Here is a 25,502-nt window from a genome sequence, read left to right on the forward strand (position 1 = left end):
CCCCCCCGCCGCCCGGGTGGTCCTGGCTCCCCACGCCGTCAGGGCGCAGGCTGGCAGCCATGCATCTGCAACAAAGTTCCCGCGTCCACGTCCCGTTCTGCCTGCAGGCAGCTGGCGCGGCGTTTCTCCGCGTCTCCCCGCCGAGCCTCGTAGAGACCCGCCCGGGAGGCCGGGCGCGGGCCGCCCTGGCCGCAACTTTCGCCCCGGCCGGGTCGCTGTCCAGAGCGCGGTGCTGAAGTAGCCGCCGCCGGGGCCCCGCGTTGCCGCCGCGCACCTTGGCCGACTTATCGCAGAGAAGTTAATACTTTTACAGTCTCTGCCAGACTTGAAAAGCAAGCTGGGAATCAATAGCTATTTCTGATTCTGATCTTTTTATTTTTTTTAAATGTGAAAATAGACTCAGGACAATGCTTAAGAGAATTCAAACCCATGGAAGCCGGCAGGGAAACCCTGCCTTTAACATTGAGAAACGTTACCGGTGATACCGCCCCCACCCCCACCCACGTCCGCTTGAGCCCACCTAATTAGCTAATGCCATGTTGCACGTTAGCATACTTTGGCGTTTAAAACCTGTAATTAAAAAGAAAAAGTGACTGTACCTTTGATTAACTGTGCAGTAGAGCAAGGCAGGCTGGTTTTGGCAAGATCCATTGTTTGCTATCTAACTATGCAGATGCATTTAAATCAGGGAATAACACGTATTTTATTCCAAGGATTGTCTCATTAGCATATTCAAATGAGTGATATGTTAGAATAACCATTTAATTAATTTTATTCCAATACTATCTTGTGAGCTTTTTCTAAAAGGCTTTTTTAAACTCCTCCTAAATTGTTCTTTAGACCTAATGACACATCACATATGCAGTCTGGATATTGTATTTTGACGTGTGATGCAGTTCATATTGGGTTTTATTGAATAAGCGTTGGTAGCTTTTTCGATATTTTGGAGGGGTTGTTATATCAGAGTACTACCACTAGAGGTATATAATGTCAAGGAACTGTATTTTTTCCCCTGTATAGAACACTGCATTTTTTTCTGTGTAAATTAAAAAATTTTTTTAAAAAACCTTATTAATCTTTTAAATATTTTTTGTACTACGTGTTTTCTGTTAAATGACAATATTTAGAACCAGAAGAACATTTTCACATAACAGGAAAATAGAAATGCTTTTATGATTTTAAAAATAGCTGTTGAAGCATTCCATATCACTGAGCTTTGGTTTGATTAGTTCTCCACTGATGAAGATTCAGTTATTTTAATTAGGGAGCCTGTGTCCGCAATGTCTGCCCCTTCAGGGTTTGCTCCTTTCCTCTGCACCCTGGATCTCCAGTTCTGTGACAAGCGCACTTACTTTGAACTCTGTTTGCATTTGTGAACCTTGGGAAACTTTGAATCTTAACCCCTTAGCTAGCTTTATTTTGAGAATATTACTTGCGTTTGTTTTTAAAATAATAGGTGTAATTAATACAAAATGTTATATTGAAAGGAATATCATACTATACAGCTCTCTGCTTGCTTACGAAAAGAATCCAAGAATCAGAAAAGGAATGCCCAGCGTGTCACCTTTCCATGGTGGTTCCTCCTTCCTTGTCTTGGGGCAGAGACCCACTTCTTAGCACGTTCTCATGGTTTTGTGGTTAGTTCTTCCTCAGCGTTGAAGAATGCAGTGTGGGCAATGCTTTGTGATGATTCAGATATGAAAACCTGTAAATTTTCAAATTTTGTGAAAATTTATGGTTTTTCTTGACGGAGGAAAGAGGGAATTTTTCTCATAATCAAAGACATACATTTTAAAATTCCCCCTTTTTACAAAAGCAGCCATCCTGACATCTGGTACAAAGTAGAGTTGATTGCGACAGGCTAATGAGCATCCCTCCTCTTCTCCTGGGTTTCAGTGGCTGCTCGGGGGCCCTTCTCCGTCCGTAGGACTGCCCCCCTCTTCCACGGTGGAGTTGGTGCCTGTCTTCCCACACGTCTGCACAGCCGCTCTCCCTCACCCTGTTGGGAAAAGCTGGATAGACAAACGGATTCCTAACCGTAAGGTAAAGTGCAGCAGTTTAATTGAATAAATGGGCTTTGATGACTAAATTGCTGGTTATTTCCATAATGACAGAAAACAGCGTATTTCTATTTTCTAATTGCAATGGATTGACCATCCAGGCCTAAAGAGACATCCTTTTGGGATAAGGTCAGACTGTTTAAACACCAGCAGATGGAGTGGGGGTGGTGGGGGTCATTTTGTTTTAGCTCAAAATATTTGGATTCCATTTAACAATATACATTTTTCAATGGTGAATCAGAATCTACTTTTCAAAAATTTAAATCTGCAGCAGTTGATCAAAATATAGCCTTAAACATTATGTGACTGAAGTATAAATTTTACACGTGAGTTTTTCTTGCTATTATTGCCTTTGGTGTTCATCGTTCTGATAGATCATCTTGGCTTTTGAATTCAAATTTACTGATTATACTTTGTTTACTTGAAAACTAAAGCAAATATAACGTGGTGACTTGTCTGTGCCACGCTATTTACCTCATTGGGGTGGTTCTTTAGTTTGTAAACTGGCTGCTGGGCTGAATTAACCAAGTCAATAGTTGAAGACCAGCCCAGACAGCTTTATCCAGATGGCGACTGGGATTGGAGCCCCATGGATCTGTAAGTTGGGGCATGATGCCTTCATAGAGTCCCCCACTTACAGACTGTCCAATGTTGGATCCAAGTGAGACAAGATAAACATTTTACAGTCGCCTTTGGCTTTTACCATGTGTGTGGTCTTAAATGTTATCCTGGCTTTCTTTTTGGACAGATCTTTTTAAATAATTCCTTTGCTCTGGACTCAACGTGGATATATCCTGAGGAATCAAGATTGTTCCATGGGTACGAAAAGCCTCATTTATTGGCAAATCAAGTAGCCGTGTCTCTGTCCAGGCCGACTCCCGACTCCAGGCCGCTTCCTACCGCGGTGTTAGCACCTCAGCCTATGCCAGGTTGGTGCCCAAATAGTGGTGACAGTGGGCTGTTTTCTTTTTTCTTTAGCCGCAAGGTCGTTCATTTTAGGTATGAAAACTATATTTGTCATTTTAATGAAACAATTATTTTAAATTCTTTCAGTAAAATATTTCTTTTCATAGGCATGACTCCTTTCTATAAGGAACTTAAGTTTTGGGTAGCTTATTCACAATGTTTTTGGGGTATGGGATCTGTTTTAAGATGAAGTGATGGCTCAAGGGATATGCCCAGAATCATATTTTTGGTGCCGTATTTTTAGAATTGGACTAGATCTTCTAGTGGTCGCTCTTAATGGGGCATTAATTGATCAGGCAGTTCATCTAAAAACTGTGTCTTGTGTGGGGTGAGGTGCGTGCAGCCGAGCTCTGCAGGACACGGGCACATGTACGATTTGTGTGAATTTTGCCTTTATGTTGGTGGTGATGCTGGGGATGGTCTATAAAAATACGCTGTTTGGGAGATGTGTTTTGTTCTGTCTTTGGAGTCTAGTGAACTGAAAGAACATTTGTCCTGGAACAGACTCCCATGAAATCATCCCCAGATGAAAGATGGTTAGTAAACCTACATAGTAACAGGAGAATAAAATCATCTTACGAATTTTTAAATTGATTTTTAAGATCACCTTAACATACGATCATATTATTAAAGCAAATGTTGCCCGTGCCAAAATTATCTTGCAACACCTTCCATTATGGAATATTTTACAACTTTAGAATTACATTATCTTCCTGTAATTTCCTACCTACCAAGCTTGTCTCAATATGTGTCTCTAAAATTTAGTAATAAGGACATGCTCCCGTGGATAACGCAGTGCTGGTTGAGGAGATCTATTTGTTTTCTTCTCTGCCTACCTTATGTATTCTAATTTGCTATGGGTCTTGTTTAGTAATAAGTCAGGAAGAACAACTCAACGATTTGTATTTTTCATGGGCCTTAATGATTCTTGACTGAAACTTGCCTTCTGTCCTTGTAATTAGGCATTACTGAGTTATTAAAATCTGAATGAGCATCAGCCATGCATACATTTATAAACATTTTACACTAAGATGATTATGTTTCCTATTTCATTTAATGATGATAAAAGATGATTAGATAGCATGTATTATACAAGGATTCCATGACTTTAGCTGGCTCTTTTGGTATATGTAAAAATAATATTTTAGTTTCCCAATGCATTGGAAATAACTGTCGCCAAAATAATTAGCAAATTTAGTTCAAAAACTAGTAAAATCAGTTCAACTGTTCCAGCAAAATCTTTGAGTGAACTTTATACCTCCTGGCTCATCTTTGAATATCATATAGACATTTTGCAGTATACCTTAATCCTCTTCTCATACTATGAACATGCCAAATATCTACTTAGTTGAAGGAGCTGTTGATGTAAGAAACGTCCAGTCCTGTAGAGAATTTTTAATAAGAGTTTATTTGAGCCAAACTGATGACACTTGCCAGGAAGCAAGATCTCAGCTGCTCCAGAGAATGACAATTCTGCAGCTTCTTTTATGCATTTAAAATTAAGGAGGGAACATAAGGAGGATGACATGAAGGTGGGAGAAAGCCAGGCGGGATGGATTACAGGGGAATTAAGATTATGTGCTCTCCTGAGGCGGGTAATACCCTTCAAGGGGTGTTACTTCCGGTATTTCAGAGGAGTGTTAACCTAGAAGCGTGAGAACCAGGACAGGGCTGGCTTCAAACCTTTTACTGAAGAGGTTAGAGGCCTGGGACGGGACCACCCACCATGGCCAGCCCAGAGAGGCATTCATGATCACATGACCGGGGAGGTTACTTTCCATAGACCCCGTTTTTCATCCAAAATTTGCCCTTTTGGTCATAAATCAGTCTGAAGGATGCATTGACGACCAGCCTTTTGGTCGTTTAGTGTGGTCTCATGGGGCTGGGAAGGCTCCTTCCTAGGAAGGCTCAGTATTGACCGTTTTGTTGAAACAGTGGACCGTTGGGGACAGAACAATACTGTAACTATGGGGTGTGAGCTGAGGCCGAATTTTCCCCAAAAAGGGAAGGGCAGGCAAATAGAAGGTGGTCACGTCTCTTGATCTTCACTGTGAGAATCACTCTGGGTCATTCTTATTCTGTGAGCTGTCATGATGTGAATTTTGCCTTCTGCCTCATTTTTTTCTGTATTTGGCATCTAGTATAGCACTTACATAAGCCATAAAATGACTATTAATAGTCGTCTTACACATGTTCAGTAATCATGACCAGTTAGACTATGTAGAAAAACCCAAAGAACAAGCATAACTATTGTGACTAATATCATTAGCAGACTGGTAAAGACAATCAAACATTTGGTTTCTGAGTTAAACATCAATCCATAGGGACACAGGACTTTTAGATGTCTTGGGATAGCAGACATGTCTGACGATGTCTGATGTCGGCAGCTTCTTGTCCTCAAGGAGTCTGAAACCTGTCACCGGCCGAGGTGAGTGTCAGACACAAGGATAGATGTCTGTTTGTGGTTAGGTGCCTGATAAGGTCCCTTCCAACCTAGCTGGAGAGTCTTTTATTTGATGTCCTTTCTAATAAACAGAATCTCCAGGTGGCAGTCAACGATCTTTAAAGTCTTTGTCTCCTGGGAGTTCGCTGGGAAAGGAAGTGGTGACCTATTTGGCATTTTCTTGATGTGACTTTATCAAACCTTGGCAATTGTGTAAGATATCTCCTTTCAGTAGTGTCAGCTCATAAGTTCCTTCATCTAATTTAAGTCCAACTTAAATGTACTATGAAAATGGGGTTTGCCACGGAGCAGGGGAGAACCATGCAGCCATCTTGGGTTTCCATAGCCCCTGCTATTTGTTTAATTTACAGCCATTGTTTACCTACATACTATACCCTAGAAGTTTTTCATCCCTTGTGTTACAATGTTTCTTATGCAATCTAACATAAAAACAAAACTTTTGAGGTATTCCAGATACCCTTCTAGAACATTGCAAAGGTATGCCTACATTTTAACCCTTAAAACCTCAATTTCTAATGAATATTAAGAAGTAAGCAATAAGCATTCTTTAGCTTGGCAAACTTATGAAGACATTTTACAACCTCTAGAAACATATTCTATAGAGATCAAAGTCAATTATTAACATGAACTTATTTTGTAAACCTGGGTCAAATATAAATACTATATTTACTTTCAGTAATTCAAAAGGCATGTCTGTTCTTAAACCAACAAACTTAAACTAGCTTTTATTTACTAAGGATTAATGTTAATGTGAATTTGAAAAGCATTTGAGTGACTTTCTATATTTCTAAGAATTTTAGAATACCCTATTTTATAAGCTCTTGCCTTTAAATTAATTCTAACAATACCATCTGGAAGTAAAAAATTATTTCCCATTTATAATATTCATATATAGACACACACAGATGGACACCAGCAGACCTTTTAGCCATGAGAAAAACTCACTAGTTTGTGAAAGAACAGTTGGATCCAAATTTTGCCCTGGAGGCATTTTTCAATTTATATCTGTCCTTGACAAGGCAAGTGCCAAATGACCTCCCCTCTTTTAAACTAAGGACAGCCATTTTTAATACCTCAAAGAGCAGGGTTGACATCTAAACAACATCTTAGGTTGATCTACTTGTCTAAATCCTCTTTTTGAAACTTTGAGAGGCCAATTAAATATGTTTTCTTAATTTTATAGCTTGCTTTTTCTAATTGTGTGCTTAAAAAGATCAATTTAGAAGTATCAAAGGGTCCTCATCTCAGCCATCTTGGTATTAATGGGAGGCTGATTGTCGTGGGGCTTGCTGGCCCTGGAGACGCGATCTCCCAGATTCATTTTGGTTTTTCTTTGAGATCTGTAGAGTCTGAACAAACTTCTAGGGAAAACCAGCCTTTACCTGCATGTCTCCAGACGAGACAAATGAGGTGCATATCCCTGTAGGCTTGCTTCACGCCCTAAAGGAAATTTTTCCCTGGGTGACCCCACAAAGATTCTTAGTCAACCAGGACTACCTGATCAAGGGCGAGGGAGAGCTTACCAGACCCCACTGGAACCACCGTGCTTTCCAAGACATGGGCTCCTCCCTCAGGGTGAATGTTCTTTCATGATTAAAAACAAAAACAAAAACAAACCCCAAAAACTCTCAACAAATTGGGACTAGAAGAAACATACATACCTTAGCATAATAAAGTCCATATATAACAAACCCACAGCTCACATCACACTTAACAGTAAAAGGATGAAAGCATTTCTTCTAATATCAGGAACAAGACAAGGATGCCCCCTCTCAGTAGTCTTATTTAACTAAAGCCCTGGGTAAAGCAATTAGGCAAATCAATAAATCAATCACACCAGGAAGGAAGAAGGAAAATTGTTTTTATATAAAATCCTAGACTCCACCAAAAAACTCCTGAAACTAATCAACAAATTCAACAAAATTGCAGGATACAAAATAAACTTTCAGAAATCAGTTGAGTTTCTATGAATTATCAACAAAATACCTGAAGAAGAAATAAAAAAATAAACCATTTGTAATAGTATCAGGAAAACAAACAAGAAAAAAAAATACTTAGGAATACATTTAACCAAGGAAGTAAAAGATCTGTACAATGAACACTACAAGACTTTGATGAAAGAAATTGAAGAATACACAAATGGAAAGATATCCTGTGTTCATGGATTAGAAGAATGAACATAAATGTAATATAAATATAAAAATGTAATATAAAATGTCCATTCTACCCAAAGCCTTGTATAGATTCAATGCAATCCCTATTGAAATTCCAATGGCATTTTTTACAGGAATAGAGAAAACAATCTTAAAATATTTATGGAACTGTAAGCTACCCTGAATAGACAAAGCAATCCCTAGGAAGAACAAAGCCAGAGGCATCACACTTCCTGGTTTCAAACTATAATACAACGCCCTAATCATCAAAACAGTGTGGTACAGTGGTACTGATAAAAACACACACAGACGAATGGCACAGAAAAGTGAGCTCAGAAACAAACTCCTCCATGTATGGTCAACTAATATTTGACAAGGGAGCTAAGAACATTTAATGGGGAGGGGATAGTCTTTCCAATAAATGACGTTGGGAAAACAGGATAACTACATGCAGAAAAATAAAATTAGACCCCTGTCTTATACCACTTACAAAATTAACTTGAAATGAATTAATAACTTAAACATAAGACCTGAAATCATAAAATTGCTAGAAGAAAACAAGGAAAATCTCCTTGACATTGGTCTCAGTAACACCAAAAACATAAGTCAAAACAGAAAAAATCAACAAGTGGGTTAACATCAAATTAAAAAGCTTCTGCACAGCAAATGGAATAATCAAGAAAATGAAAAGGCCAGTGAGAGCTACAGAATGGGAGAAAATGTTTGCAAATCATATATCTGATAAAGGGTTAATCTCTACAATATATAAAGAACTCATATAGCTCAATAACAAAAATCACATAAACAAACAAAAAACCCCAAACAACCTGACTAAAAAATGGGCAGAGAAACTAAATAGACATTTCTCCAAAGAAGACATATAAATGACCAACAGGCACAATGAAAAGATACTTAATATCACTAATCTAAACAAGTGACTAAACAAGATACAGTGTGTGTGTATATATATATATATATATATATATATATATATATGTATATCTCAGAATATTATGCAACCAGAAATATTATTCAACAAGAAAAAAAGAAATCCTGCCGTTTGTGACAACATGGATGGACCTAGAGGGAGTTATGCTAAGTGAGATAAGTCAGACGCAGAAAGACAATATGATTTCACTTACATGTGGAATCTAAAAAACCCAAACTCATAGAAACAGAATGGAATGGTGGTCGCCCGGGGCTGGGGCAGGGGACTTGAGGAGTTGTTGGTCCAAGCGTACAAACTTGCAGTGATAAAATGAATTCCTTCTGGGGACCTAACGGACTGCATGGTGATAACGATACTGTATTATCTACTTCAAAGTTGCCAAGAGACTAGATCATAAATGTTTTCACCAAAAAGAAACAAAAAAAGAAAGTTCTGAAATCAGTGATCTAAACTTCCACCTTAAGGAACTAGAAAAGGGAGAACTAGTTAACCTGTAACAAGCAGAAGGAAGAAAATAGTAAAGATAAGAACAGAAATCAAAGAAACTAAAAAAAGAAAAATATAGAGAAAATCAATGAAACCAAAACTTTTTTTTTTCCAGAATGAGCAATACAATTGAAAAGCCCCTGGCTATCGAGAATCAGAAGAAAAAAGAGAACACAGACTATTGATGTTAAGAATGAGAAAAGGGGCATCACTGCAGACCTTAACACTAGAAATTTAATAGGAAAATATTGTAAACTACTTCATGACATTAAATTTAATAGCCTAGAAGAGCTAGACAAATTCTTTGTAAGTCACAAGCTACCTCTGTTCATTTAAGAAGAAACAGAAAGCGTGAATGGCACTATATTGAAAACATTGAATTCATAGTTTTAGTCCTTCCAACAGAGAGCACTCCAGACCTAGACAGCTTCACTGGAGTTCTACCAAATATCTAAGGAGGAAATAATACCAAATTTAAATAAACTTGTTCAGAAAATAAAAGCAGCAACGACATTGCCAATGACAAAACCTCATTATTATGTTTATGAGGTCAGCATCCCTCTGATACAAAAACCAAATAGATATTACAAAGAAATACAATTACAGGACAATATACTTCATAAGCCTAAATGCAAAAATCCTCAACACAATTTTCATAATATATAAAACTGATAGCACATCGTGACTACACAGGGCTTTTTCTAGGAATGCAGTCCTGGTTGAACATTAGAAAATCCACGTTGTTTACCTTATCAAAAGGGTAAAAACAACATGATCATTTCAATACATGCTGATAAAACATTTGTCAAACTCAAAACCTATGTAGATTAAAAAAACAGCCACCTCTAATTTAACTCAGAATTAAAGTGGACGCCCTCAGACTGACACAGGACATCCATGACAGAGCCACAGCTAAAACTGTATTTAATACTAAACCCTGAAGTTTTCCGAGACGGAGAACAAGGTGGGGATTTGGGCTCTCACCACTCCTATGCACTGGTGTCCCAGAAGTCCTAACCAACAGAATAAGGCAAAAAAGAGAAAAAGAATGAAAAGCGTACAGATTGGGAAGGAAGAGATATGGCTGTCTCCATATGCAGACACATGATGACCACACAGACCGCCTCAGAGTCTGCCAAAAGCCACTAGTGCCAAGCGAGCTGAGCCAGGCACAAGGTGAGTGTGACAGCTCAGGTCCTGTATCCCTCACTGCTGATGAACAATTGAAAACTAAACGAAAATAGCAAAATAGAAAGTATCATTAAAGCACCAGAAACATGAAATGTTTACAGATCAAGCTAACAAAATATGTGCCCAGAAAGCTATGAAACATTGATTGGAGAAATAAGACATTAATTGATGGAGAGATATTTTGTATTAATGGGCTGAAAGACTCAATAACATTAAGATGTCAGCTCTTTCTAAATTGACCTATAAATTCCATGTAATCCTGAAAAAAACCCAGTTTCATAGAAATTGACAAGCTAATCCTACAATTGATATGGAAGGCCCAAGGAAGTAGAGTAGCCACAACAGTTCTGCAAAAGCAAAACGAACGTGGAGGATTTGAACGCTCTTGATAAAGCTACAAGAGTGAGAGCTTTGCAGAATTGGCAGAAGATAAGAACAAAGATCAATAGAAATAGTAACAGAGCTTCCAAAAATAGACACACACACATGGCCCATTGATTTTTCACAAAGGTGTAAAGACAATGCAACAGAGAGAGGCTTGCCTTTCCAATAAATGGATTTGGAATAACTGAGCATTCGTTTTCAAAATAAACAAACCTTGACCAATACCTTGTATCATATACAAAAATTAACCCAAAATATAGATGTGATTATAAAACCCCAAACCCCTAGAACTTCTGAAAGAAAACATAGAAACATTATGACCTTGCATTAGACAAAGATTTCTTAGCTGCCGCCAAAAGCATGAATTGTATAAGAAAATGCACCGATACACTTGACTTCATCAACATTAAATGCTGTTGCTCTGTGAAAGTACTTCTAATTAAGGGAAAAGAAAAGCCCAAACCAGGAGAAAATATTTGTGAAACATACATCTGACAAAAAACCGGCATCCAGAACACACAAAGAACTCTCACAGGCGAACAAACAGCCCCACAAAAATGGGCAAAATGTGTGACCAGACACATCACCAGCCAAGATGTATGGATGGCAAATGGGCACACGAAAACATGCTCGATATTATCTGTCATCAGGGAAATGCAAGCTAAAACCATAATGAGAGTCCCCGACCTGTTAGAGTGGCTGTAATTTAAACAATACCCTGGCAGTACCACGTGCCTGCGGAGATACAGAGCAACTGAAATTCCATAACTGCTGGTGGGACTGCAACACGACACCTCCCTTTGGAAACCCATCTGGCAGTTTCTTAAAAGCATATGCATATCATATGCCCCGTAATTGCATTCCTAGGTATTTACCCAAGGAAAATAAAGAGAGATGTCCATACAAAAACCTGCGCACGAATGTTTACAGTGGCTTTATTTGTAAGCAACAGAACCTGGGGACAGTCCAAGCATCCATTTGCTGGCAAGTGGACCAACACACGTGGGCACACTCAAACCCTGGCCTATGATGGGAACAAGGAACGGACATGTGGTCTGCGTGGCCTGAGGATTCCCATCGGAATCAAACACTTGTGTCACATGTGGTTTCCTGTCTGACTTACAACCAGAGGCACACCAGGGGTTTGCCGGGGTTTGGAGGAGGGTTGACCACAAAGGATGAGACGGCACGCATGGGGTGTGAACAGCCCTGACTGTGGTGGTTACATGGCTGTTTGCGTTGGTTGAAATTCAGGGACTGTGCACCGAAAAAGAGCACACGTCACTGTGCGTAAATTGCACTTGAATGCAGCCAACTTTGTTTTAAAAAGAGAGACTTCAGAAGCATACCCAGTAAATTGTGTGGATTTTATTTGACCGTGGTGTAAAAGACCCAAAGGAAAAAACCTGAGAGGCAGCTGGAATGCTGACTACATAGAGAATAATATTAGGGAATTACTGTTAATTTGGTCAGTTTATAGGTGTGACGTGAGTTCTGTGCTGACGCTTTTAAAAAGAACCCTTTCATTTCAGAGACAGCTACTGAGACATATGAGGATGAAATAAAATCACGTCATGAACACATTTGAGAAGCATTCAGGTGGGGGCTGGGGATTGTGAGTGTGAAGATGAAACAGACCCGTCACGAGCTGATAATTGTGGGAGGCGGGTGAGGCGGACGTAGCTTATTATACTATTTATTCTCTATAACATTGTTGAAAGTTTTCATAATGAAAATTAAAAAAAAAAAAGTAAAAAATGCCATGAAGCACACTTAAAATTACGGAGTGACCATGGTGATCTCACCGTCTGCCATAATCGCCATGAAACCGGAAACTGAAGGTGAACCATGAATAGGCCCCAGCAACCCTAATGCTGAAAGACAACCAACAAATAAATGAATGCAGCAGAAATCAAAATGACAAAAATAAACCTTCGATAAAAGCACCAAACGCAAAATGCGTATATGAGGGGTGTTGCGTTGTGGCCAGCAGTGCTAGGAAGCAAACCCGAAGCCTGGATTGATGAGGACGTCACCTGACAGCGTGGGCGCCGCCACGATGTGCTTTCCAGTCGAGAACTGGAAACTCAGGAGGACCGAGGGGCAGGTGATACAAGTAGATGCAGACATTCGTAGTCTTAGAAACCGAAATAAATTGATAAAACATTCTCCCCCATTCATGGTCAGAAAAAAAAACAAAAACCCATGGAGACATCTCTGCCCAATACTAGGAATTGTTTTTGTAATTAGATGATCCCTTTTTGGGGAGATGATGAGCTATTCAGCTTGGATCATGATGGGGCCCCTGCAGAAATGCCCCCAGGTCTCCTGCCTCTTCTGACTGGACAAGCACTCAGAGACCTATCTCATGCCCCCTTTTCCTCAGCGTGTCCCCTCCACACCCTGACACTCCTCAGGTGTTACTGGTAACGTCTCCCAGGCTCCAGGGAGAATCTTCTCACAATAGTAGCTTGTTTCAGAACATAGAAAATGGTGAAACGCTAATGTGGATTGTGATGTTGTTTACCTATTTTACCAATGTTTTTCAAAAATAGAAACAAATCAATTATATGGACAGACCTCAGTTGTAAGGGCAGCTGCAAAAATCTCAAAAGGATTACTGAAAACTTAACGGTACGGTAGCAGCAACCCCTGTGATTTTCACAGCTGCAGACATTGCGTGATACCAGGAAAGGCACTGGCAGCCGTGTCACACATGGGCTTAAGGAAACATTACCTTTTCATTAGACTCTAGGAAGATGTATTGCTGGAGGAAATGCAATGCCATTTAGAAAAATCTGAAAACGCAAGACCGAAGTGCGATTCCTCAACACGATACATGACACTTATTCAAACTGCCGCGTCACCTGGCAGACATCATTGGCGCTTCCATGATAATCACTCACTATTAATTTTTTACTTTGACTGTTTTCTGGGAGTTCCAGCCAATGCAATAAGAGATGAAACAGAAATATGAAATACCGCTTGAAGTTTATAACTTTTATATTTTGAAAACTCACGACATTCAACTTAATAATTCTCAGAACTTAAAGGGCAGTTTAGCAAAATGGATGATAAAATGCAAACATACAAAAGACAATGCATTTCCTGCGTATTAGCGGTTATTCAGACGTTGCAATGGGACAGATGCTCTCCTCACACAGCATGGAAGATGTGTGAGGTACCTGGACGCAGCTGTCCTCGAACGTGGGTGGGGGATCACGACCTTCACTTAGAGATGAATCTCAATGAAGAAAATGGCAAGAGCTTCCTGAAAATGTTATTTTTCAACCGGAGAGACTCACTCTGGGCTTGGATAGGAAAATGGAACATGCTGAGGTATCAATTCTTTTCAAATTAATTTATGGCCACCGTACAGTGCTAATGGTGTTTATTTTTTGAACTGTAAGGAAATCATTTTAAAGTGTTGATTGTGGACTGTGCACTTGAGATGAACAAATATACACTTTTAAAACCTGTAAGAGGGATTTCATTTATTCTAAAGTTAGATCAGTTTTTAAAATGTGGCACTAATGTACTAATCTACATATAGAGTAACATAATAAGTTTTAAAAGAGCTGCTGTATAGGACAATATTCTAACACTGTAATAAAAACAGACATTAACAGGCGACTCACAGAATATGCATGCAGGGCCATTGTGCCGTGTGTGGCTTCCTCACCAGTCAGCCAGGGAGCGCCAGCTTCAAGCACCAAAACAGCTCCCCGCGCAGCGCGCACTTTCCCGAAGCCCCGGCTCTGCTTGGTCTGCAGCAGCGCGACAGAGCGCGCTCATCCTCACAGACTGTGAGGGGTCGTGGGTAGTGGGTCATGCGATTTGACTCTCAGGCCCGTTGGAAAAGCTGATAGAACTTCGCTCCGTGACCCGAGCTCTAGCGCTGGTTGAGGGAAGAGCAAGTGGCTGTGCCCAGGGATCCGGCACATTGTGACTTGTGACGCCAAGAGGACAACGAGAATCTCCAGTGTTCATGACTGGAGAATTAGTGACGTGAATCATGATATGTCACTGCTAAAAACAAACAGGCTTCAACTGTCAATAAAACCGCACATGGAAGATTAGACAGAAGACAACACTCTTATTTTGTTTTGGTGAGTTTTTACAGGCAGGGCACAAAGTGTTATGAACGGGGTGACCCGAATCCTGACAGCGCCAGACGCACACGCACTCACACCCGCTCACACCACAGTGTCAAGGGTGCCTTCTCTGCATCCGGGGATGAGTGGTACCGCAGGGTATCATTTATTTTCCATTTTTAATGAGCATTATTTTATAGTCAGAAAAGAGCCATAAAATACATGAAAATGCTTCTTTCTTCTTCACGCTGTTGAAGATGAGAAGGCTGCCTGCTGCAGGAGCCTGTGACTGCCCGTGAGGAGGGAGGGAGATGGCGGAGTCCTGCCCATCTGTTCCACAAAGATGCCTCCATGCCGAGGCGGTGCTGGGCTGGACGTTTAACTCCTCGTCCTACCGGGGAAGGAGCAGTGCAGTCACAGCATCAGACCCCCGGAGGAAGCCCGGGAAGAGCCCTTTCATCTCCTCCTGGGAGACACAGACCATGAGTCCTGGGGGCCCAGCCCAGGAGGCAGCCCCCGCCTCCCCGACAATGAGGTCCCCACGGAGCACCCATCCTGAGCGGCTTGGTCCGTCCTCACCTAAGACTGTGCATCCAGGTGCTTGCTGGTCACGGGTGGGAGTGGGGAGACAAATGTAACTGGAGCTGGTCACTCCGAGTCAAGAGTCAGCCCGATTCCCTAGGAAATAAAACGGTGATGTCACAGCTGTCCCCTACCTCACTCTATAGCTGGGGGGCCCGGAGCCCAGCAATTTCTGGTCATAGGATAAACAAGGAAATCGTTCAGGAATCCACTTTTACTTAGAGCACTGGGGGAGACACCCCGCTTTTCTGTTATGGAAACACCATTATCCTAATGGAAGACGCGAATGTGTTTGACTCTTACTGCTGCCTGGAGGCCCTGGGGCCTTCCAGCCATGCTGTGTCCAGTTTGGGCTCTGCCCTTCATCCAGCTGGTATATTTGTGCTTCCCTCCAGTTCCAGAGAAAACTATGTGGGAAACCCAAGAAGTACTGGAAATTAGTCCATCTGAAAGAAGTCAGAAAAATACTTGTATATGAAAAACATTTACCTGAAGCCACTTTCCAATAAGGCGTTTAAAATTCTGCTGTTAGCGAAGTGACATCATAGCACGAATTCTGACGCCAGGCTGCCTGGGTCACTGCCACTTGCCAGCTGTGTGACCTTGGGAACGTTACTTACTCTCTTTGTGCCTCAGTTTTCTTGCCTGTAAAGTGAGGTCGCTTTAAGAATTACGTGCACGATGCTGTAACAGTTGTAGTTGATACGAGTGGCTGGCCCCACCCCACAGCATCATGGATGCCAGCACTGTCCTACCCCCTTCCCAGAGGTCCCCACACGCCACTGCTCCAGATGGGTCAGGGACGGTGGCCTTCTTGGAAGTCACCACGCGAGCCCACTCTCCCTTTTGACCACTGTATTTTCTCTTCGACAGGCTGCACTTCCAGGCGCCATTTCCATGAAAATTGGTTTTGTCCCCAGACCCAGTGGTAAATTATTCAGACATCAACTAAAATTGAGAGACTGCCTAGATAATGAAAAAATTAAATGAGCTTTGTGTTTACCAACATAACTCATATCATTTTAAAGAACTAGGAATACATGTCCTGGTGATCATTTTTTCCCTTGAATTTATGGGTGACTTTCCACAAAGTAATGAATCAATTTGTTGAAAGATGACAGTTCTAAGTCACAGCTCCACTGAATCACCGTGTTGGCGCCGAGATGCTGCCGAGAAAATAACTGAGGAAGTGTCAGCATTCGTGATAACTGTGGACCTAATTTAGGGACGTTATTCCCTCACTTTCTTCTTCTTGGAAGTTTCCAGCTGCAGGTGCCTGTTCTAACGCAGCATTCTCTGTGGAAATACGATGTGACGCACACATGGAATTTAAATTTTTCTGGCATCATATTGTAAAAGGTATAATGAAACAGGCGAAGTGAATTTTAATCACTTATTGGACTTAGCCCCGTACTCAGGCTATTGCTGTTTCAACGTGTCATCCGTATAAATTTACTAATGAGATGTTTCCCTTAATTTTGGGTATTGTCTGTGAAATCCCATCTGTATGTTACACTCACAGCCCCTCCGTGCCCCAGCCCATTTTAGGGGCTCCATAGCCATACGAGGCCACTCTGTCCCGCGTGGCACACGGCAGCGGGAGGTGCTGACAGCCCAGTTTACTTGTGAAGCCCTCAAAGGTGTACTTGTATGTGTATTTTAGAGAAACTGCTCTGTAAGGAGTTTAGCCGTTCGAAGAAATGGACTCAACGCCTACTCTGTGAACAGGCTGAGTTCAGCAATGTGGCCTCCCTCTCTCTACGGTCCTGCAGGAGTAAAGGGCCTGTCTGATTCCCCGTGGAGCATATTTACACGGTGCAGGCTTGCCGCTGCTCTTCCCTGGTGGACCTGAGTTTCCAGGTGACCATTTGGCCGTGGTGTGTGGGGCTTCAGCAGGCCCGAGCAGGGATGCTCTCCTCTGATGCGGCTTTGCCCCTGCTCCTGCGCAGGGCCAGACGGCTCCCCCACACAGCTCCTGCCGATGCCAAGACCCTGGACTCGGCGCCCCGACTCGTGGCCCGCCCCGCGCAGACCCATCCATCCGGCCTGCCACCTGCACACTGAGACGGGAGGATTTCTGGGAAACGGGAAGAGATGGATCCTTGCAGACCACGTCTGCTTCTGGCAAGATTAGCAAAGCGTAGGAGGTGGGGCCTGTCCAGAGCTGTCCTCTTCAGCAGCTGGAGTGTCCCAGCACCTAGCTCATCGCACTGTTGGAAACAGGTCGGCCCGACTGTTTGGACCAAGAAGACCGGTCAGCTCAGTGGCCCACATCACTTGTCTTTAGAATCGTGTAATAAGCGATGTTCCTCCAACAGGGCGCACATTTTTTCTCTGATTACACGCCCTTGGGGTCTGATAGTCAGGCAAAGAGCTAGGTAGGTGGGTTTGTAGATTTCCCTTGAATTATAGGTATCAGCTGGACTTTATTTCATCCGGAAGTTAGATTCAAGACCTGTAAGAAATGAACTGTGAGAAATAATGTTTTTGATAAAAATGGACTCTTCAGCTTGTCCTACCGTAAGTCCTTCCTTTAAACAGCCAGTCCATCGCCCGGCAGATAAGAGTGTGCGTTCTGAGGGGACCACGCCCTGTGGCTCCGGTTTCCTGCTGGGTCCCCAGACCTGGCAACGTGTCTTGTCTCTAACAGGAGCTCTGCCAATACTAGATCAATAATCAATACCGCACATGTGGAGTGAGCACCTACTGCGCATCACACTCTGGTTTATGTGCTGAGGACAGAGCGGTGAACAAAATATCGGGACTTCAGCTCCCGCGGGTCTTGTGGTCTAGTGAGTTCCGTCAGCATTTCCGTGTATCACTTGTATTAATAGGTGACAGTACTTTAGGAGGAACAGTTTCAGGTAGGGACACCTGGCTTTTCTGGTGCCACCCCAAAGACCGCTTCCACTGGTTTTTATAAAGACGAATTAGTCCCACCTGCTCACTGGGTATTATCAACACTGCAAATTAAAAAAAAAACAACTCCATCAGGAGCCCTGAAAATAACGTGTGTTCCTAAGGCTCCTTACCTCCATGGCCTGTGTCCCAGAATTATGTCTGTGAACCCCTGTCGGTGCGGTTTCAGTTAGGGTGCCGAAAAACGGGAAAGCTGAAGGCCTGGGGAGGTGGAGGTGGGGGAGCCCCTAAGTGTCTTTGTAGAGAGTGGGGTTTTCATCTGTGTCGGGCAGTCACTCCTTTGGGTACTGAAGGCGGGCGGGGCGGTAAGCAGGGCACACCGGGTGTTTTCCACCCAGACATTTATACAAATTTGGTGTCTGCTTTAAGGAAAAGAATACAAAATCCCTAACAGGAACAGGGATAGCGGCGTGGGAGGGTCTGTGCAACTGAGAGCCCTCATCCGCTTCAAGGCGGCTGCACCTGCGTGTGGGGCGGGACTAGGCTGCTTCCCGGAGAGGAAGGCAGCTTTTACCTGCAGCTTCCTGGCTCCTCTGGCATCAGCACAAATGCTTTTTATGTAATCAATACTTTATTCACTCTTTCAAGGAAAACAAGCACTCCTTTCAGGTGGCATTGTCTTCAACACAGTGGGATTTTAACCTTGGAAATGAACCTGGAGTGCCGTCTGCGCTAATGAGCCCGCCCCATGCCTTCCCCAGGCTGGGAGCCACACCTGGGGGAGGCCGACCTGTGTGGGGTGGGAGGCACTGCTGCCAGGCCCCGCCCCTGAAGGACACCCCACAGTGTCCGCATCCCGTGGCGGGAAGGCTGAGTGTAGTCTGGGGCCCTAGAATGACATTTCACCCTCGGCAGAGGGGGGAAGGTCCCCTGCTGTGGGTGGTAGGTCACTGCCTCTGAGAGCAGAGGAAGAGGCAGGCTTGGATAAGAGAACCCCCACAGCCAACCACAACTGTTCTGAATGAAGCGTGATTGGCTGCCAAGGCCAAGGTGTGGACACTGACACAGAGGAGGAAGCATTTCTCTGTGCTGAGAGGGGAACAGACAAGGTCCTGAGGGCCAGACTCAGGGCCTCTGGCTGCAGAGCTGCTGGTGGCAGGTCCCACAGCTGCCAGCCCTGAGCTGTCACAGCTGCCTCTCCATGTCCGTGCATTGCAGCCACAGAGAGAACAGGTGTGCATGCGTCTGTGAGTGTGTGCACGCACCCACGTGTGTCTCCCGTGCAGGCACAAATGCCGCGTGTGGCTTCGTGTTTAAAGATGCAGGCTGGCTGTGCCGGGCCCCGTTTCAAGGGAATTCCCGGTGGGAATTTCCTGGTGGAAGCAGGAAGCAGGACATCCTGCCTGAGAGTGGCTTTACAGGGGACACTCGGTGTTGCTCTGAGGCTGGGCCGGGTTCCCCAAGGGCAGCGTTGAGCAAGACCAGGCCAGAGCTCTCTGCTTCTGCAGCTCTGCGGCCTGTGGGTGGACAGGTTTTCATGGAATGAACAGTTAAGGGCAGGTGCAGTGGCCGCAGATGGGCCTTGGAGGGGAGGTCTGTGGGGCCAGCGGGTCAGGCGGGGGGCTTGTCCTGGAGGTGGATGGCTGTCAGGGGGACTGGGGCAGCAGCGCGTGCCAGGGGACGAGCGCTTCCTCCTGACAGAGCTCTGGGGCAGGAGGCAGCCTGAGCCTTCGGGGCCTGAGAGTGGCCCAGGACCGAGGGCCACCAAGCTGTTGTGGTCAGGTCATGATGTCCACACAAGTGACACGGTCAGTTTTGGGTTTTGAAACCCTGTGGCTCAGTGTGGGGGTGAAGTGGGGGGGATGGGGCGACCTTGCCTACGCTGCACAAACGTGACCTGGAGCAGGGCCGCTGTCCCTTACTCCAGGCCTGGGCTTGGAGCTGTGGTCAGGTGAGGGGGCACTGCAGAGCCCGTGCTGGAGTTCTGAGGGGACCCCGAGGCCCTGTGGGGTGGGGAGAGAGCCTGGCAGCCACCGCCACACTCGGGCGTGAACGTTCACTCAGCGACTGGAGGCATGGACGTGGCTGGACAGCAGCATTCTCACCAGGACGCAGAGCAGCCCTTTATGTGGCTAGGGGCCGGCACAGGCAGCAGGTCCCAGCCTGCAGGACAGGCGCTGCTGTCCGTCCGTGTGGCTGCAGTGGCGGGGCTGTGGTCGGCGCATTGGGATGCCACCCTCGCTGCAGGAGTCCTTGTGGCTCCGTCGCCGGGCTGCACACATGAGCCCAAAGCGCCTTTGCGTGCTCCATGTTCTCTCTAACGGGCCTCCGCCTCCAACCCCCTTTTGTCCCCGGTGGTCACCTCACCTGGGGCGCTGCAGCTGACGGCTGAAAATGTGACCTGAGCCCCTGGGCCAGGTCTGCTTGTGAGGATTGTCCTGCCCCTAGGGTGCTCTCTCAGCAGGGATATTTTTCTCCTATTTCCCGCCAAGGCTTGGGCTCCGAAAACATAAGTGCTTGTCTCACGTCGGGTGTCCGTCCTACGGGGACTGACGAGGTACACACGTTTCACCACAAACGAAGCATGAATTCAGTGTAGCCTGTTCCAGCAGCAGGTGGGGGACATTTTTTGGAGACTTTCTTAGATATCTTCGTTTTCAGACACTGGGGGTACATGTGGTCCCTGTTCTAGAGGCTGCTTCCGGGAAGGTGTTAGTCGTCTGAGGGACACAGTCATCCGCGTGGACACGTTTCCCCGGAAGCCCCATGCACGTCTGGCAGAGCCTTGTAGGTGGCCAGCCGTGTGCATTCACCTGGGCCCTCGAGACAGAAGCCACGCCGGCAGGTGGTGACCACAGGCATTCGGTCATCTTAATTTCATAATGAAGGCCGGCGCGGCCAGACCGGAAAACCCTACATGTCGTCAGTTGGCTGAATGCACTGCTGTCTAAATGCATCTCCGAAGAGAAAGACGTGGGCTGGGAAGAATTTCCTGGGCTCTATCACAGCCACAGGCTGTTATGAGACAGGTCAGAGGTGAGCGTAATGCACATGTGCGCTGAACATAACGAAGTGGCTGGAAACAGCTGCCTGATGACAAGCAGCATAGTTTTGCGTTCGTCACAGAGCCCCTCATGCAACTTGTGTTGTTGTGCAGATAGGAGTCTGTCCTGCTCTGAGATCACTGAACCCTCGGGCTGCCTGCTGGCAATGGAACCCGCCTGCTGCAGCTCTGAAGGGGCAAACATTTATGTTAAGGCAAAAGGTTAGTCTTTTGCCAATGCTGTTGCATTCCATACAGAAAGCCACCCCTTTCAGCGGCAGCCTCGTGCACCCTGGGGACCCTCCATAGGGCAGGTGTTGCTGGACCCCCAGTAGTGAGCCCCTCTGAGGACTAACTCAGACCCTGAGGAATCGGCATGGACCTGTTGACCCCACTAGGCCACTCGTGGAATGAACCCTTCTGGTGACAGCTGCTATGTTGAGCCACTTGCTTGGCATGCGTTAGTTAAGCACCTGCTGTATGCACGAGATAGGTCTGCCCTCAGGAGTGTATAAGTGGGGGGTAAACTTTGTTGTGGTGACTGATGGGAGTGAGTCTGCGGGAGGCGAGGGGCTCTGCAGAGCCAGGGCTTGGGGCTGCGTGGCCGGCGCATGTGCACCTGTCACCATCCGCTGCCACCCCGAGCTCCCATGATGGGTCTGGGCCACAGGGGTCTGGACCACAGGGAGCAGGCAGGTGCTGGCCCAGCGTGGACAGCAGGGCCCACTGCGCCCCTTAGACACTTGCCAAACTGTCCCTTGGTGTGTTTTTTTTGGATTTTTTGATGTTAAATTCTTTTTTAAATATATTTTTAAAATTAAATTTATTGAGGTGACATTGGTTAGTAAAATTATATAGGTTCTAACTACACATTTCTATAATGCATCATCTATATTTCACATTGTGTGCTCACCACCCAGAGTCAGTTCTCCTTCCATCACCATATATTTGATCCCCTTTACCCTCATCTACCACCCCCTCCCCCCTTTCCCTCTGGTAACCACTAAACTGTGTGTCTATGAGTTTTGTTTCTTCATTTGTTTGTCTTGTTCCTTTGTTGCTTTCAGTTTTATATCCCACATATGAGTGAAGTCATGTGGCTCTTGACTTTTTCTGTCTGACTTATTTTGCTTAGCATAATAATCTCAAGATCTGTCTATGTTGTGACAAATGGCAGTATTTCATCTTTTCTTATGGCAAAATAGTATTTCACTGTGTATATATACCATGTCTTCTTTATCCAATCATCCATCAAAGGACACTTTGGTTGTTTCCATGTCTTAGCCACCATAAATAAAGCTGCAGTGAACATTGGAGCACATATATCTTTATGGATATGTTTTTAGATTTTTTTGGGTAGATACCCAGAAGAGGTATTGCTGGGTCATATGGTAATTCTATTCTTAATTTTTTGAGGAACCTACATACTATTTTCCATAGTGGCTGCACCAGTTTACATTCCCACCAGCAGTGGGTGAGGGTTCCTTTTCCCCCACAGCCTCTCCAGCACTTGTGATTACTTGTCTTGTGATAACAGCCATTCTAATTGGTGTGAGGTCGTCTCTCATGGTGGGTTTGATTTGCATTTCCTTAATAACTACTGATGTTGAGCATTTTTTCATATATGTGTTGGCCGTTTGTATGTCTTCTTGGAAGAAATGTCTGTTCAGGTCCTCTGCCCATTTTTTAATTGGATTGTTTGTTTTTTGTTGTTGAGTTGTACGAGTTCTTTATATATTTTGGATATTAGCCTCTTACCGGAGGTGTTGTTTCCAAATATCTTCTCCCATTTGGTTGGTTGACTCTTTGTTTTGTTGATAACCATCAACAAAACAAAGCTTTTGCTGTGCAGAAGCTTTTTAGTTTGATATAATCCCGCTTATTTATTTTAGCTTTTATTTCTCTTGACTTTGAGGTCAAATTCATAAAAGCCTCTTTGAACCCAAGGTCCATATGTTTAGTACGTGTGCTTTCTTCTATGCAGTTTATTGTTTCAGGTCTTATGTTTAGGTCTTCAATTCATTTGAGTTAATTTTAGTACACGGTGACAGATAGCAGTCTAGTTTCATTCTTTTGCACTTGGCTTTCCAATTTTCCCAGCACCATTTATTAAAGAGGCTTTCTTTTCTTCATTTTATGTTTTTGGCTCCTTTGTGGAAAATTACCTTCCCATATATATGGCTTATTTCTGGGTTGTCAGTTCTATTCCTTTAGTCTGTGTGTCTGTTTTTCTGCCAATACCATGCTGTTTTGATTATTGTTGCCGTGTAGTACAAGCTGAAGTCAAGGAGTGTGATACCTCCAGCCTTGTTCTTTTTTTTTTTTTTTTAGGATTACTTTGGCTATTTGGGGGTCTTTTGTGATTCCATACAAAATCTGATGATTTTTTTTGTTCTATTTCTTGAAAAAAATACCATTGGGATTTTGATGGTGATTGCATTAAATCTGCATATTACTTTGGGTTATATGGCCATTTTAAAAAAAATTTTACTGTTAGTTTCAGGTGTACAGAACAGCAATAGTTATCCTTTTCACAGAAACAACTCCCCTCCCCCATCTACTGCCCTCCCACCCCCGATATCATGCTTATCTATTACCATTCCATTGATTCCATTCCCGCTCTCTACTCCACATCCCGTGACTATATGTATATATAATTACAGTTGACATACAATATTATTCAACATCAGCTTCAGAAATACAGTGCGGTGATCAGGCCTCTACACCGACTATGAAGTGGTCTCCCCAACAGGACATGAGTCCATCTGGCCCCCTAAGAAATATTTACAACATTATTGATTATATTCCCCAGACTGTCTTTTCTATCCCTGAGGCCATATTGTAGTTACCAATTTGTATTGTCTCGTCCCTTCCCCTTCTCCTTCATCCGCACCCCCTCCCAACTAACAACCCTCAGTTTTTTCTCTGTGTCTCAGACTATTTGTGTTTACATTTCTCATTTATTCAGTTTTTTAGATTCCACATATAAGTGAGATCATATGGTATTAGTCTTTCTCTGACTGACTTATTTCACTTACCATAATGTTCTCTAGGTCCATCCATATCGTTGCAAATGGCACTATTTCCTTCTTTATAGCTGAGTAAGACTCCATTGTGTAAATGTACCAAAGTTTCTTATTCCGGTCATCTACCGATGGGCATTTCAGTTGTTTCCAAGTCTTAGCTATTGTGAATAGCGCTGCAATAAACATAGGGGTGCATATGTTTTTCCGGATTAATGTCTTGGGATTTTTTGGATAAATACCTAAGAGTGGTATAGCTGGGTCATAAGGTAGTTCCATTTTCAGATTTTTGAGGTACCTCCATACTGATTTCCATACTGGCTGCACCAATTTGCAGTCCCACCAGCAGTGCATCAGGGTTCCCTTTTCCCCACAACCTCGCCAGCATTTGTTGTTTGTTGACTTATTGATGATAGCCATTCTGACCAGGGTGAGGTGGTATCTCATTGTGGTTTTTATTTGCAATTCTCTAATGATTAGTGAGGGTGAATATTTTTTCATATGCCTGTTGGCCATCTGTATGTCCTCTTTGGAGAAATGTCTCTTCATATCCTCTGCCCATTTTTTAATTGGGTTGTTTGTTTCTTTGGTGTTGAGTTGCATGAGCATTTTATATATTTTGGATATTAACCCCTTATCAGATATCTCATTGACAAATATCTTCTCCCATTCAGTAGGCTTCTTTTTTGTTTTATTGATGGTTTCTTTTGTTGTGAAAAAAACTTTTAAGTTTGATGTAGTCCCATATGTTCATTTTTTCTTTTACTTTCCTAGCCCGTGGGGATGTATCAGTAAAAATATTGCTCAAGGTAATGTCTGCAAATTTAGACCCTATATTTTCTTCTAGGAGTTTTATGGTCTCAGGTCTTATATTTAAGTCTTTAATACACTTGAATTTGTTCTTGCAAGTGGTGTAAGGAGGTGGCCCAGTTTTATTTTTTTGCATGTGTCAGTCCAATTTTCCCAGCACCATTTATTAAATAGACTATCTTTACCCCAATGTAAATTCTTGCTTCCATTGTCATAGACTAACTGCCCGTATATGCCTGGAGATTTAATTCTGGGCTCTCTATTCTGTTCCATTGATCTATGTGACTGTTTTTATGCCAGTACCATGCTGTTTTGATTACTGTGGCCTTGTAGTACGTTCTAATGTCTGGAAGCGTGATCCCCCCGACTTTGTTCTTATGTCTCAAGATTGCCATGGCTATTCGGGGTCTTTTTTGGTTCCATATAAATTTTAGGATT

The 25,502-nt window shown here is 43.6% G+C and overlaps 1 protein-coding gene across 1 annotated transcript in view; it reads left to right on the forward strand.

The window, feature by feature from the left end:
- Positions 1-59: 59 nt before the first annotated feature.
- Positions 60-25,502, forward strand: part of TCERG1L (transcription elongation regulator 1 like) — a 141,165-nt gene continuing 115,722 nt past the window's right edge. The window contains exons 1-3 of the mRNA XM_019644077.1: positions 60-149; positions 1,897-2,043; positions 2,809-2,989. Coding sequence (XP_019499622.1) covers positions 60-149; positions 1,897-2,043; positions 2,809-2,989 — 418 coding nt within the window. The remainder of the gene's footprint in view (positions 150-1,896; positions 2,044-2,808; positions 2,990-25,502) is intronic.

The sequence above is a fragment of the Hipposideros armiger genome, unplaced genomic scaffold (genome assembly GCF_001890085.2).
Source record: "Hipposideros armiger isolate ML-2016 unplaced genomic scaffold, ASM189008v1 scaffold_85, whole genome shotgun sequence".
Taxonomy (NCBI): Eukaryota; Metazoa; Chordata; class Mammalia; order Chiroptera; family Hipposideridae; genus Hipposideros; species Hipposideros armiger.